The sequence below is a fragment of the Saimiri boliviensis genome, chromosome 16 (genome assembly GCF_048565385.1).
Source record: "Saimiri boliviensis isolate mSaiBol1 chromosome 16, mSaiBol1.pri, whole genome shotgun sequence".
Lineage (NCBI taxonomy): Eukaryota > Metazoa > Chordata > Mammalia > Primates > Cebidae > Saimiri > Saimiri boliviensis.
The window spans coordinates 448402-462054 of NC_133464.1; the positions used below are offsets into that span (position 1 = coordinate 448402).

Here is a 13653-nt window from a genome sequence, read left to right on the forward strand (position 1 = left end):
GTCCTGGTCCCCAGGATGACGCTGGTTTAGAGGTCCTGGTCCCCCAGGATGACGCTGGTTTAGAGGTGCTGGTCCCCCAGGATGACGCTGGTTTAGAGGTCCTGGTCCCCAGGATGACGCTGGTTTAGAGGTCCTGGTCCCCCAGGATGACGCTGTTTTAGAGGTGCTGGTCCCCCAGGATGACGCTGGTTTAGAGGTCCTGGTCCCCAGGATGACGCTGGTTTAGAGGTGCTGGTCCCCCAGGATGACGCTGTTTTAGAGGTGCTGGTCCCCCAGGATGACGCTGGTTTAGAGGTGCTGGTCCCCAGGATGACGCTGGTTTAGAGGTGCTGGTCCCCAGGATGACGCTGTTTTAGAGGTCCTGGTCCCCAGGATGACGCTGGTTTAGAGGTCCTGGTCCCCAGGATGACGCTGTTTTAGAGGTCCTGGTCCCCCAGGATGACGCTGTTTTAGAGGTGCTGGTCCCCCAGGATGACGCTGGTTCAGAGGTCCTGGTCCCCCAGGATGACGCTGGTTCAGAGGTCCTGGTCCCCCAGGATGACGCTGTTTTAGAGGTGCTGGTCCCCCAGGATGACACTGTTTCAGAGGTCCTGGTCCCCAGGATGACGCTGTTTTAGAGGTCCTGGTCCCCAGGATGACACTGTTTTAGAGGTCCTGGTCCCCCAGGATGACGCTGTTTCAGAGGTCCTGGTCCCCCAGGATGACGCTGGTTCAGAGGTCCTGGTCCCCCAGGATGACGCTGGTTCAGAGGTCCTGGTCCCCCAGGATGACGCTGTTTCAGAGATCCTGTCACACACACTCGGAGTCATCGCTAAAGCACGTGGTCACCATAGAGGTGGTGTTTTGGGGTTTTGAAAATGGTCAGCATCATTCAGTGTCACACCAAGACAGAGTGGCTGGTGTGGCCCTCCCTGCCTTCCCGTGAGGAAACCACATCTCATGGCTTGAACTCAGCCTCTTGCCCGACCCGGAGCTGTCTTACCATTTGCCCGGCCATCCATGCCCCTCCTGACCTGCCTCTGCTTCTTTCCACAGCATCGTCGAGTGCCAGGGCCTCCCCATCGTGAACGGGCAGTGTGACCCCTACGCCACCGTGACACTGGCAGGGCCCTTCAGGCAAGTTGCCTCACACCTCAGGGTTTCTGTCCTGGTCCTGGGGGTGCTGAGGTCTGGCTCTGACATCACGAGGCCACTGCCTCATTTGGGAGGAGGCAGGAGGACGCACTTGGAGGTAGAAGATATGACTTTTATTTCCTTTGTCTTCTTTATTGCTCTAAAGTTGCTCTGTGGAAAACGAACCCGTCGTGCTCGTCACGCTGGGTATTTTTGGCTCAGTCAGTGTTCCTCATTTGCATACCATCTGGAGCTGGAGACAAACAGAAATATTTATAAAATAAATAAAGGCAATAAGTGAGTTGTGCATTTCAGAGCTCAGTTTTACAGCCGAGAGACTTGGAGTCAGCAGTGCGGCCTTAATCCCAGTCCTTTCTCTCTCGGTAACAGATCGGAAGCAAAGAAGACGAAAGTGAAGAGGAAGACCAACAACCCCCAGTTCGATGAAGTGTTTTATTTTGAGGTTGGTGTCTTAGGGGGTGAACGTCAAGTGGATACTCTGTGCCTGAGACACGTTGGCGGAAAGTCTGAATCATAACCATCTCGGTCTCTTCCCTCTGGAAGTTCCTTCCGGAGAGGAGGGAGCCCAGTGGGTCGGCCCTGGGGATTGGACCCATGGCCCCCAGGACCCTCCCTCCCCTCCCGAGAGAGAAAGGCCTTTCCTTGTCTCCCAAACTGGCCATATTTGAGTTAAAAGATGACAAATTAGTGCTTTCCAAATTACCAGGACTTTGGGGTTTTTTGTTGTGTTTGCCTGCTCTGCCCGAGTGTCCCTGAGTGGGCAGAAAGCTTGTTCCAGTGGAAATAGGCAAGTTTTCAAAGCAAAGAGGGTAAAGGATTTGGACCCAGAGAGCCTCTCAGAACGTGAAGCACCGACATCTGTGAAAAGAAGGGTACAAGAGCTGCCCCTGGTGGAGCAGGGCCCACCATGCGGTGTTAGAACGGCCCCACCTCGTGGAGTGGGGACCTGCGTGTGGCTGGCCTGGTTTGGGGACGGCCGTAACCCATGGAGTGGGTGCCTGCCATGTGTCTGGTGCCGGTGTGGTTTGGGGACGGCCACGCCTCGTGGAGTGGGGGCCTGCTGTGTGCCCGGCATGGTTTTGGGACGGCTGTGTGCAGGGCTGTTCCTTGTGGAGTAGGGACCTGCGTGTGGCTGCGTGGTTTGGGGGCCACTGCATGCAGGGCCTTTAGGCAGATGCTTTTCTCATCCGCAAATGTTCCTGTACAGAGGCCTCTGTGGCAGGAGCATGGCCAGTCAGGCCTGCAGGGTCGGGCAGGCTCCTCAGAGCCATGAAGGCTGAGCGGGGCTCACAAGCATGCAGCTCTGGGCGTCCATAGGAGAAAGGGGCTCCATCGGGCCCCACAGGCAGAGGTTGGAACTTGGTGTCCGAAGCTGGGGCCAGGCTTTCGGGGCCGTCGCCAGGAGGGCTTTGGAGGTGGGATCTGTTTTCTGTCAGATGGAAGCCCCCACGGATAGGCGGAGAAGGTGGTTTTGCTGGAGCAAGGGAGGCAGGGTGGGCCTGCTGGAGGGGCAGGAGGTTCCAGGCGGCAGCTCCCCACTTGGGAAGGAGGCATCACCTCCACCTTTATGAGATCGGGAAGTTGGGGGAAAGCAAACTTGAGGACAGAAGTGTATAGGTCAGGAAGGAGAAGGCGTCTGGAGCCCTCAGCCAAAGCAGAGCACTGCCTCTCCATGGTTTCACCTCAGATCACCAGTCAGGAAGTGCAAGCTCAGAGCTCAGGCAGTCTTAGCAACATGATGTTGCTGTGAAACCCTGCATCAGAACTTCGAGCTGAGAGCTCCTGAGCCCACGTCCCCGCTGAGCCCTGGAGAACGCGGAGCAGGGAGGGAGGCCGGGCAGCAGAGAGCCCTCCTCGTAAACACGGGTGGCCTGGTGCGTGGCCGATGGTGTTTAAACCGGAACTCGAGGTGGTGCCAGCCTGTGAGGGGGCCTCCTGCTCAGCTGCACGGGCCCTGCTGGCTGGTGAGGTGTCTCGGAGCCTCGACTCTTCTCCACTCCCTTTCTGTTCTGAGGGACCCACGGTGCTGAGGCGCCAGGAGGAAAGCAGCAGCATCTTCACCTTTCCAGAGTGCTGGGGTCTGGTGGGGGCTGGCTGGGTTCAGGCACTGCAGGCCTCACGCTTTTCACTTCCTGTTGGAAAATGGAATCTGGAGGTGGGGACGTGGAAGGGCAGCTCTGGCTTTGTCTCCTCGGCGGAGGGTGGAGAGCCCAGAGCAGACGCTAGCAAGGGGCTCTTAGGTTCCCAGAGCCTGGCACCCATCAGCAGCTGCTCGGAGGGTCCAGCCGTGGCTGTGAACAGCTTTGGGCAGGTCCTCCCTAGGGCCACTGTGAGTGGGAGATGCTGGTGCTCAGGAAGCCAGGCCTGAATCCCGAGTCACGCCCGGTGCCTTCCCGGTTGTGCGCCTTGAGTGGCGCATGGGTGAGCACAGAGGTTAGGCGGCTGGGGGCCTGGGTCCGCGTGGAGATCCTCCTGCCTGGCGAAGCGCAGTCTCGGCACTTTCTCTCTTTCTCTGGCTGCAGGTGACCCGACCCTGTAGCTACAGCAAGAAGTCCCACTTTGACTTTGAGGAGGAAGATGTGGACAAGCTTGAAATCAGGTGAGTGAGAAAACCTGGCTCTGCATTCCCCTCTTAGCTTGTTTCACCCAAGCTCCTCAGCTCTTTTGTCTTTTGTTGCTAAATATAGGGGCATAGATAGAAATGAATTTCCCTTTTCTTGGTAATTTTTACAACTGGGTGTTAGAAGTTGTGGCTGAAACAAGAGCAGGCAGACACCAGGTGGGCAAACCAGGAGTCAGGACTCAGCTTGCAATGCCTGCTAAGAGGCGAGGCCAAAGGTGCACATCCCACGGGCCCACAAGGCTTCGTCCACCTGGACCGGCAGGGGCCAGAGCCGTTCTTAGGGTCTCGTTCTAAGCCCTCCGCCCTCCGTGGGTGCCGTCCTCACTCGGAGGTCACGGGGCCGGGCACGTTGGCACAGCACCAGTCCCTGACAGAGCGGGACCGACCGCTGAGGCTCTCGGCTGGGTAGCCTCTGCAAAGACCGTGTACCAAGTGAAATGCTGGGGTCCTGCGTGTGGTCATAGAACCTGTGTCTTCAGCCTTTGCCTATGGAGTCCCCCACTCCGCCTCCCTTTCCTGGCTCCTCAGTGCCTCCCACGGGAAACGGGAGACTCACCTGTGGGTTCATGCAGGGCTGATTCAGGGTTCTGGGGAGGGTGGGCCCCAGAATGTGCCCTTCCTGCACCCTGCTAGGTTCCTGCCTCCCAATAAAAACAAGCTGGACGTCTGTTGCATTTTGAACGCAGCCTCTGTTCCCTCCATATCAACAAATGCCCCCAGCCCCTATGACGAGGCAGATGAGCCTCCCCTGAAGCCCCCAAATCTTTATGTGTTAGATAGAGACGGAAGGAAACGGCTCCCTCCTCACCCTCCCCAGCTGACCCTGAGACCTCGAACCTGGGATGTCCCCGAGCCTGAGATGCCCTCGAGCCCGGGATGCCCCCAGTCCTGGGAAGTCAGTGAGCCTGGGATGCCCCCAAGCCTGGGATGTCCCTGAGCCTGGGATGTCACTGAGCCTGGGTTGTCCCCAAGCCTGGGATGTTCCTGAGCCTGGGATGTCCCCGAGCCTGGGATGTTCCCGAGCCTGGGATGTCCCCGAACCTGGGATGTCCCCGAGCCTGGGATGTCCCCGAGCCTGGGTTGTCCCCGAGCCTGGGATGTCCCCGAGCCTGGGATGTTCCCGAGCCTGGGATGTCCCCGAGCCTGGGTTGTCCCCGAGCCTGGGATGTCCCCAAGCCTGGGTTGTCCCCGAGCCTGGGATGTTCCCGAGCCTGAGATGCCCTCGAGCCCGGGATGCCCCCCGTCCTAGAATGTCACTGAGCCTGGGTTGTCCCCGAGCCTGGGTTGTCCCCGAGCCTGGGATGTTCCCGAGCCTGAGATGCCGTCGAGCCCTAGGATGTCACTGAGCCTGAGTTGTCCCCGAGCCTGGGATGTCCCCGAGACTGGGATGTCCCCGAGCCTGGGTTGTCCCCGAGCCTGGGATGTCCCCGAGCCTGGGTTGTCCCCGAGCCTGGGATGTCCCCAAGCCTACAATGCACCTGAGCCTGCGATGCACCCGCTTTCTTTAGGTCATTTCGGAGAATGTGCTGGCCATCAATTCCTGGTTACACTCCATCCCAGGGGCTGGCACCACCCCCATGGGACCCTGACTCCAGAAGCTCAGGGTAATGGGACACTTGGAGCCAGTGTGTGGCTCAGGCCCTGTGGCTGTTGGGAGGCCTGGTGCTGTGGTTGAGACCTGTAGGTTCTCCCATGGGACAGGGTCGGAATGTCCCTGATGTGGTGGGTCAGATCCGCCTCCTGTGGGTCAGGTCCTGAACTGTAGGAATGTCCCCGAGGTGGTAGGTCAGATCCATCTCCTGTGGGTCAGGTCCTGAACTGTAGGAATGCCCCAAGGTGGTAGGTCAGATCTGTCTCCTGTGGGTCAGGTCCTGAACTGTAGGAATGTCCCCAAGGTGGTAGGTCAGATCCGTCTCCTGTGGGTCAGGTCCTGAACTGTAGGCATGTCCCCAAGGTGGTAGGTCAGATCTACCTCCTGTGGGTCAGGTCCTGAACTGTAGGAATGTCCCCGAGGTGGTGGGTCAGATCCATCTCCTGTGGGTCAGCGTCCTGTGGAATGAGTGTCCATTGGGAATAGGGCAGCTGCCCTGGCAGTGTTCCAGCCCCGCATCAAGTCTTGGATGCTCTGAGGTCCCGTGTGCCCCCGGCTCTGCTTCTCTTCCCGCCTCGCTTTAAGTCGTAAGGGAGGGTCCTCCACCAATTCTCAGGGTTTGAGCTCCATTTTTTAATGTTTCGGCCTAAACCTTAGTTTCCAGTGCTTTTCACGGTACCGAGCCAGGGGACCCGAAACCTTGGGCCGGGCGTCCGAGGCTTCACGGTACTGAGCCAGGGCCCCGAGACCCTGGACCGGGCATCGGAGGGAGCCCTGCTGGACCTGCCTCCCAGGGACTCACAGAAAAGAAAGAAGTGCCATCGCTGTTTTCTGTTCACACCAAGCTTTGAATTCAGGAGTGAAGTCCTAGTCATTAAATTTTTTAAAAGCATCCAAAACATGTTTTCAGTATTTCTCTTATTAAAGGCAAATGCGCCTGCCTCACCACTCGGCCACTTTCTAAAGTGTCCGTGGGCAGATCGGGGGTTCCCTCGTGTTCCTTCTGAAAGTAACACGCTGTGGGTTCCTGTGTGGCCTGCCAGCCTTCCCTAGCCCCAGTTGAGACTGCTCCTGTTGGACGGACAGGGCCTCTGTGGTGCTGTTGCCCTGCCGAGTTTGCAAGGGAAACAGAATGACCACTCTGGAATCTTCTCCCCCCGCGAGATGCCCCTGATGGTCATAGTGCAGTTAGGCCTGTGGGGTTTCAGCCCCACGGGTGGGGCCGACTGTGCATGACTGTGGGGTTTCAGTCCTGTGGGTGGGGCCGGCCACACGTCACTGTGGGGTTTCAGGTTCGTGGGTGAGTCCTGGCCATGAGGGACTGGGATGTCAGCCCAGTAGACTCGTTACAGCTGGGGATGCTGTGTGTGTCTCTGTCAGATAGAATTTCACGGCCCCAGGTCGGAGGGGACATGTATCATCCCACACTGGAGCCGCTGCCCTATTAGACGTTAGCAGAGGCTCCACAGTGCTGGTCCTGGGCTGGTCCTGGAGATTTGGGGACTGTGCTGTGGTTCATGGCCACGGGTGGCCCAGCCACAGTTACCCTGCTGTGGTGTGCACAGCCCCTGAATCCACTTCATGTCCCAGGTCATGAGCAGTCAGTGGAGACGGGATTCTACATTCAGGGCTAGGGGCTTCACAATCACCGGGTTTTGTTTCAAGGCACATTTTCATATTGAAAGCAGAGAACCCCTGGCTGTGGAGTCGGGCAGCCCGTCCTCCACGGGCACCGCCCTCTCTACACCCAATTCTCCATCATTCGCTGTGCTGAGCCCTGCAGATGGAGGCTGCCAGGCCACATGCTGGGGCGGCGCTGGAGGCACACGCCACTGGGCCCTGGTGGTCTCACTTGCCCGCCATGCACAGGCTGCTGGTGCTGGGTCTGTTGTGGGAAAAAGGAACAGATGGTGCCAGAGCCAAGAGTGGCAGCAGCCATGTAGTTCCTGGGTGATGGGGGGACGCCCAGCTCCCTGCTGGCCTAGAGCCTGGGGTCATGTAGCTTCCTCCGATCTAACAGCCTGGATCTGCATTCAGGCCCACGGCCTTACACCTTCCTCTGCCTGCCCATTCACCCCTGGGAGACACTCATCTTTATTCCAAAGCCACAGGCTGGTCTGGCGTGTTTTAAACGTGTTCCATGGACTGATGTGTTTTAATGCTCTGTGGGATGGTGTGGCTTTTTTCTGTTTTTTGTTTTGTTTGTTTTTTGAGATGGGGTCTCGCTCTGTCACCCAAGCTGGAGTGCAGTGGTGTGACTTCAGCTCACCGCAACCTCTGCCTCCCAGGTTCAAGCGATTCTCCTGCCTCAGTGTCCCAAGTAGCTGGGATTACAGGCATGTGCCACCATGCCGGGCTAATTTTTTGTATTTTTAGTAGAGATGGGGTTTCACTATGTTAGCCAGGATTGTCTTGATCCCCTGACCTTGTGATCTTCCTGCCTTGTCCTCCCAAAGTGCTGGATTACAGGTGTGAGCCACCAAACCTGGCCTAGCTGGCATGTTTTAAACATGCTCCGTGTGCTGGCATGTTTTAGACGTGCTTTGTGGGCTGGTGTGTTTTATATGTGCTCCGTGGGCTGGCATGTTTTAAACATGCCCCGTGGGCTGGCATGTTTTAAATGTGCTCTGTAGGCTGATGTGTTTTAAACGTGCTCTGTGTGCTGATGTGTTTTAAACGTGCTCTGTGGGCTGATGTGTTTTAGATGTGCTCTGTGTGCTGACGTGTTTTAAACGTGCTCCGTGGGCTGATGTGTCTTAGACGTGCTCCATGGGCTGACGTGTTTTAAATGTGCTCTGTGTGCTGATGTGTTTTAGACGTGCTCCGTGGGCTGATGTGTTTTAGATGTGCTCTGTGTGCTGACGTGTTTTAAACGTGCTCCGTGGGCTGATGTGTTTTAGACGTGCTCCGTGGGCTGACGTGTTTTAAACGTGCTCTGTGTGCTGATGTATTTTAAACATGCTCCGTGGGCTGACGTGTTTTAGATGTGCTCTGTGTGCTGACGTGTTTTGAACATGCTCCATGGGCTGACGTGTTTTAAACGTGCTCCGTGGGCTAAGCCTCGATGGAGACTCTGGAGCGGTGCTGTTGGCTCCAACCTGCTCCTTGGGGGACAGAGCGTGGCTAGTAATCTCTGCTCCACCCGGGCTGCCCACCATCGGCTAGAGCTGTACCAATGCTGTTTTTTAGAGTCGACCTCTGGAACGCCAGCAACCTGAAGTTTGGAGACGAATTCCTGGGAGAACTAAGGATCCCGCTGAAAGTCCTGAGGCAGTCCAGCTCCTACGAGGCGTGGTAAAGTGACATTGTACCTGCAGACGTCCGCATCTCTGAGAGCCACAGAAACACCTTTCTGAGCGGAAAGGCCCAGAGGCCGCGCGTGCTGGTCCTCGACTGTGCCTGGCAGCCACCTGCTCTTACTTTGCATGTAACTCTGACAAGCTCTAGCTTGCTGAGTTTCTGCCCCGCAGCAGGGGAGAAACTGCAGGCGAGGAGAGGTGGCAGGGATCACACTGAGAAGAGACGATGCTGGCACCTCAAAACAAGACAGGAAACGTGGGTGGAAGCAGCCCTGAGCCGCCAGCAGCTCATGGAGCCTGACCCAGGTCAAAGTGGGGCCCTGAGCCACCAGCAGCTCGTGGGGTCTCATTCCAGGTGAAAGTGGGGCCCTAAGCCATGAGCATCTTGTGGGGTCTGACCCCGGGGGAAAGTGGAGCTCTAAGCCATGAGCATCTTGTGGGGTCTGACCCCGGGGGAAAGTGGAGCCCTAAGCCATGAGCAGCTCATGGGGTCTAACCCTGGGAGGGCCTCAGCCGCCGGTGCAGGGACCCAGGACACACTCACGGCAGGTCCTGCCTTGCAGCTGCACTCCCAGTCTTACTGTGGCTCCCAGTAGCACCTCCTCCTGACGATTCTTTGCAGGGTTCTTCACTCTGCCTGCACCTCTAGACCTCAGGGGTTGGCTCGGCCTCAGAACTCACCCCAGGGCACGACGTGTGCTGCTGCCTCCTGCCTTTCTTTCCTGTTTCCTCCAGGTGCTTGGTGTTTTGTGGGAAGGATCAGGCCATTGTTTCATTTTACCTCAATTTCACATGTGTCCCTTAGTGATGTATAGCACCTGGGAGGCCTGGAGTCACGGGGGCATGCACTCCCATGGGTGACCGTGTGCTGGGGTCTCACGCCTCATGTGTCTCTCTGCCCTGCGTGTAAGGCCAGCTTTCCATCCGTATTCACTCTGTGAAAGCCTAAGCTGAGTTAGGCTCTTTCCTGTGCTGAGCAGACCTGGCCCTGGTAGCCAAGGCAGCCACCAAAGACCCCAGAGAGCTGGGGCTAATGCCTTAGACACAGGCTCTACCCACCGGAGAGCTTAGACTGCCCGGCCCCCGGGTCAGAGCAGAGAGGGCTCCTGGGTGAACACGTGGGCTAGAGCCAAAGACGGAAGAGTGGCTGGGAGGAAAGTCCCCACAGTGACCACATGTCCAGCTGGCCTGCTGGGCTCACCAGCCAAGGCCCCACCCCATGACAGCAGAAGCCACTGCACGCTTTGGTTGAAATAATTTCCATGTCCACCTGCTGCTGCCACTGTTGGTGTGGGTGTTCATGGTGATTACTGACGCTCCTACGGTGGTTCTCGTGGTTCTCGGACGCCTGTTCCCTCCACGTCGCACCCCCACCCTGCCTCCCTCCCCGTTTCCTCCGCTTGACTCCTGGGTCTTTGGCTTCAACACTGGCTTCCTGGGGATCCCTTGTGACCAGCCCTTCTGGGAGTCTTCTGTGGGGACTTCCCAGGGGCTGCACTCTGGGGTCCTGCAGGGTCACCCTCCTGTCCGGGCGGCTTGGAGCAGGCAGTTGCGCTGCCCCAAGAGCTGCTCCTTGGTGACTGCAACCTCACACCGCGTGTCCCTCCCGCCCAGGTACTTCCTCCAGCCCCGGGACAACGGCAGCAAGAGCCTGAAGCCGGACGACCTGGGCTCCCTGCGGCTGAACGTGGTCTACACGGAAGACCACGTGTTTTCTTCTGACTATTACCGGCCTCTGCGAGACCTGCTATTGAAGTCTGCGGATGTGGAGGTACTTGTCCGCACCATGGCCTGTGGATGTGGGTGGGAGGTACCACCTGCCTGGGCCCCACCTCATGCCCGGGCCTCACCCAGAGGGCACCTCCTCCTCCCAAGGGGGCCTTTCCCACACCTCCCAGTCTGGCCTGTTTCCCACCTGGATGCCTGGACCCCTTTGCTGGGGGCACCGGTCCCTCTGTAGGTAGAGCTAGAGGAGCCTGGTGGGGCTGAGGACTCCCCGCGTTATTTGAGGGGGACTCTGCCATCAGGGTCTCTCTGTTGCCTCAGGGGTCCTAGAGCCGGCTGCATTTGGGGATTGCTGAGAGGAGGTGCAGACATCCCTCCAAGGGCCTGGCCAAGCAGCGGCAAATTTTGATGCTTTTGTGAAATGCATGTGTTTCCATCTCAGCAAAGAGGCATGTCTAATGTGTCTGGAAGTGAGACCCCAGCCAGGGTGAGGACAGGCCTCTGGGGTCCCATACCCCAGGCCACAGCACTGACCCTGCCCCTCCATGCAGCCTGTGTCGGCGTCCGCGGCCCACATCCTGGGTGAGGTTTGCCGGGAGAAGCAGGAGGCGGCGGTCCCGCTGGTGCGACTCTTCCTGCACTATGGCAGGGTGGTGCCCTTCATCAGTGCCATCGCCGGCGCGGAGGTGACGCGGACACAGTGAGTGCCTGCTCAGCCCATCCCGCCCTACCGTGGGAGAGCCACTGGGACCTGCTGGGGAGATGTCGAGGTTGTTGCCCAGAACCACATCGTGGCACAGGGCTTGAGGAAAGTCGAAGGCCCCAGGCTGCCCCAGAAACCCTGTTGATTCAGGCTTGCTTTCACAGACCCCGTTAATGATTTTTTTTTTAAGCCCCATTTGCCTTGGAAATCCCTGGGAGAGTGTGTGGGTGGGGAAGGGAGACGGCTCCCAGGGCTCCAGGACGGATCAGGTCCCCTCCCGGGGGCACTTCGGGAGCCCACGAAAATAGGGCACCCCTTCCCTCAGGACCTGCTGAGCGCTGCTTCCCGACACCCTGTTCTAGAAACTTCTGGCTGCACCTGCGGCCACTGTAGCTAGCAGGGGGGTTTGCTTCTCTGCCTGCCTCAGATGCTGCCAAGGTCCAGTGCGCAATTCTCTGTGCAGGCACAGACCGCAGAGGGCGGGAGGACGGGGGCAGGGGAGGACGAAGGCCGGCCAGCTCCCTCTCAGCTGGTGGTTACGCGCACAGCCAGGCAGTTCCCTCTGGCCCTGTCGACACAGGACTGTTCTGTGGGCAGGCCTTGAGCACCTGGCCTGGCCGTGCTCCTGGTAAAACGTCAGGAAGCCGACTGATGGGCGTGTGCAGGCGGGTGCCGGGGCAAGGCTCTGTTCCGACTGTGCTTCTGCATCCCGGGAGACAAACGCTGTCCCCACCGCCATTTCCCAGGGACCCCAACACCATCTTCCGTGGGAACTCGCTGGCATCCAAGTGCATTGACGAGACCATGAAGCTGGCGGGGATGCATTACCTGCACGTCACCCTGAAGCCTGCCATAGAGGAGGTGAGCGCAGGGCCCAGAGTCCTCAGCATCGCGGGGCGCGGGGAGGACGTCCCCCAGACGGAGAGCAGCATGCAGGGATTCAGCTGGGCATCAGTCAGGCTTGAGTGTCCGCCCCTCCGGGCTCGCTGCAGGGGTGCTGTTTCATTCGCTTTAACGAGAGGATGTTCCCTGTGTGCTCAAGAACCTTCCAGATTCTCCCAAATTAAAACTACACCTACATGCAAGAAAAACCTGGCTCTTCCCAGGGAGACCCTCTTTCTCCACATGCCCTGGGGTCCCCTGTGTCCAGGCCTGGCTGCATGGCACATTTGAGCTGAGCACCCAGCCCTCACCCAACCCTCTGATGCCCGCCAGGCTGTGCCCCCTGTTCACGAATGGCTTTGTAAACAGGCTCTTTGCAAATGTGAGAAATTTTAACGTAGTATCCTGGTTTGCTCTGTTGGCAAAATCGTGGCAGCATTTTGAAGTAAAAATATGATCAAAACCCGAGGTGCACGTCCCTTTCTGAGAAAGCCTGGCGCAACTGATCATGGCGTGGATCAGCCCCGTGTCCGGCATTTGCCCCTGACCTTACACTCGCCCCTCGGCAGCCGGTGACACGTGCCCTGACACACGCCCATGGTGGCCCCCTTGCAGCCGAGGCTCGGGGCTGACACCGCCCCACCGTGGCCCTGCCGTCTGGCCGGCCTCACCATGCCCTCTGTGCCGGTGGCCGGGCTCAGGGAGCTGTCGCGGCAGTTTCTGAACAAGGCTCAGAGTCCGCTTCTCAGCCGTGCCAGAGACCCCCTCCTTCCTCCCTGCCTGTGCCCCTAAAACCCACTCACAGAGCCCCGTCTTAAACCTCTCCCCAGATATGCCAGAGCCACAAACCCTGTGAAATTGACCCTGTGAAGTTGAAAGACGGAGAAAACCTCGAAAACAACATGGTAGGTTTCGTTCATGGACATTCGCAGCCAAAGCCAGTCACCTACTGGGGTTTCTCAGTCGGGCTGCCGGGAAGCTTCGTCTCAGCCGGTGACCCCAGTGGGGTGGGAGCAGGATGGGACGTGAGGATACCTGCTTAGCCCGCTGCAGTACGCTAGCTGCACTGCTGGGAGGCCTCGGCTGCCACCTTCGGCCCGGCCTGCACCCCGGCTCTGCCTCCCCTGGGGGTCCAGCATGCGCACCAGGCTCTGCCTCCCCTGGGGGGTCCCAGCCAGCTCCACTCCCCCGGGGGTCGGGCCAGCTCTGCCTCCTCTGAGGGGTTCCAGCCAGCTGTGCCTCCCCTGGGTGATGACTTCTGCCCCTCCCTGTTCCTGGGACAGGAGGGCCTCCCCAGGCTGTCCCTGCAGCCGTGTCCTGCATTTTAAAACAGCAAAACCCCCTGATGTTGAAACTTTCCCAGCATGTGAGTCTCTTCACATGACACGTCATGCAGAGCGTGGTGTTGGGCATCTCTTATGTAAATGGAAGGACAGAGTTCTTGCTTGGGGAGGCACATTCTAGTGAGTTCCTTCCATTCCCCGCTCAGACAAAGTCAGGGCAGAGAGGGGAGCCGGTGTGGGGCCCCGAACAGGGCATGGTGACTTTCACACGTGAGTCGCCGCGGCTCCCAGCACGTATTTCGAGGGGTGGCTGTTCACACGTGTCTCGCTGCCATGGCTGCCCTGCACCTGCCCTCAGTCCCTCCCCACTTGCCCCTCCCTGGGTGTGCCCTGGTACCAAACGTGCCCACGAG

The 13653-nt window shown here is 58.6% G+C and overlaps 1 protein-coding gene across 5 annotated transcripts in view; it reads left to right on the plus strand.

Annotated features, from left to right (window-relative positions):
- The window catches only part of RASA3 (RAS p21 protein activator 3), a 137129-nt gene that overhangs the window by 92545 nt on the left and 30931 nt on the right, over window positions 1-13653 (plus strand). For all 5 annotated transcript variants that reach the window (XM_074387374.1, XM_074387377.1, XM_074387376.1 and 2 more), the window contains exons 6-13: window positions 1036-1116; window positions 1504-1576; window positions 3657-3733; window positions 8538-8642; window positions 10262-10418; window positions 10924-11072; window positions 11822-11936; window positions 12788-12862. In XM_074387374.1, the coding sequence (XP_074243475.1) occupies window positions 1036-1116; window positions 1504-1576; window positions 3657-3733; window positions 8538-8642; window positions 10262-10418; window positions 10924-11072; window positions 11822-11936; window positions 12788-12862 (832 nt within the window). The remainder of the gene's footprint in view (window positions 1-1035; window positions 1117-1503; window positions 1577-3656; window positions 3734-8537; window positions 8643-10261; window positions 10419-10923; window positions 11073-11821; window positions 11937-12787; window positions 12863-13653) is intronic.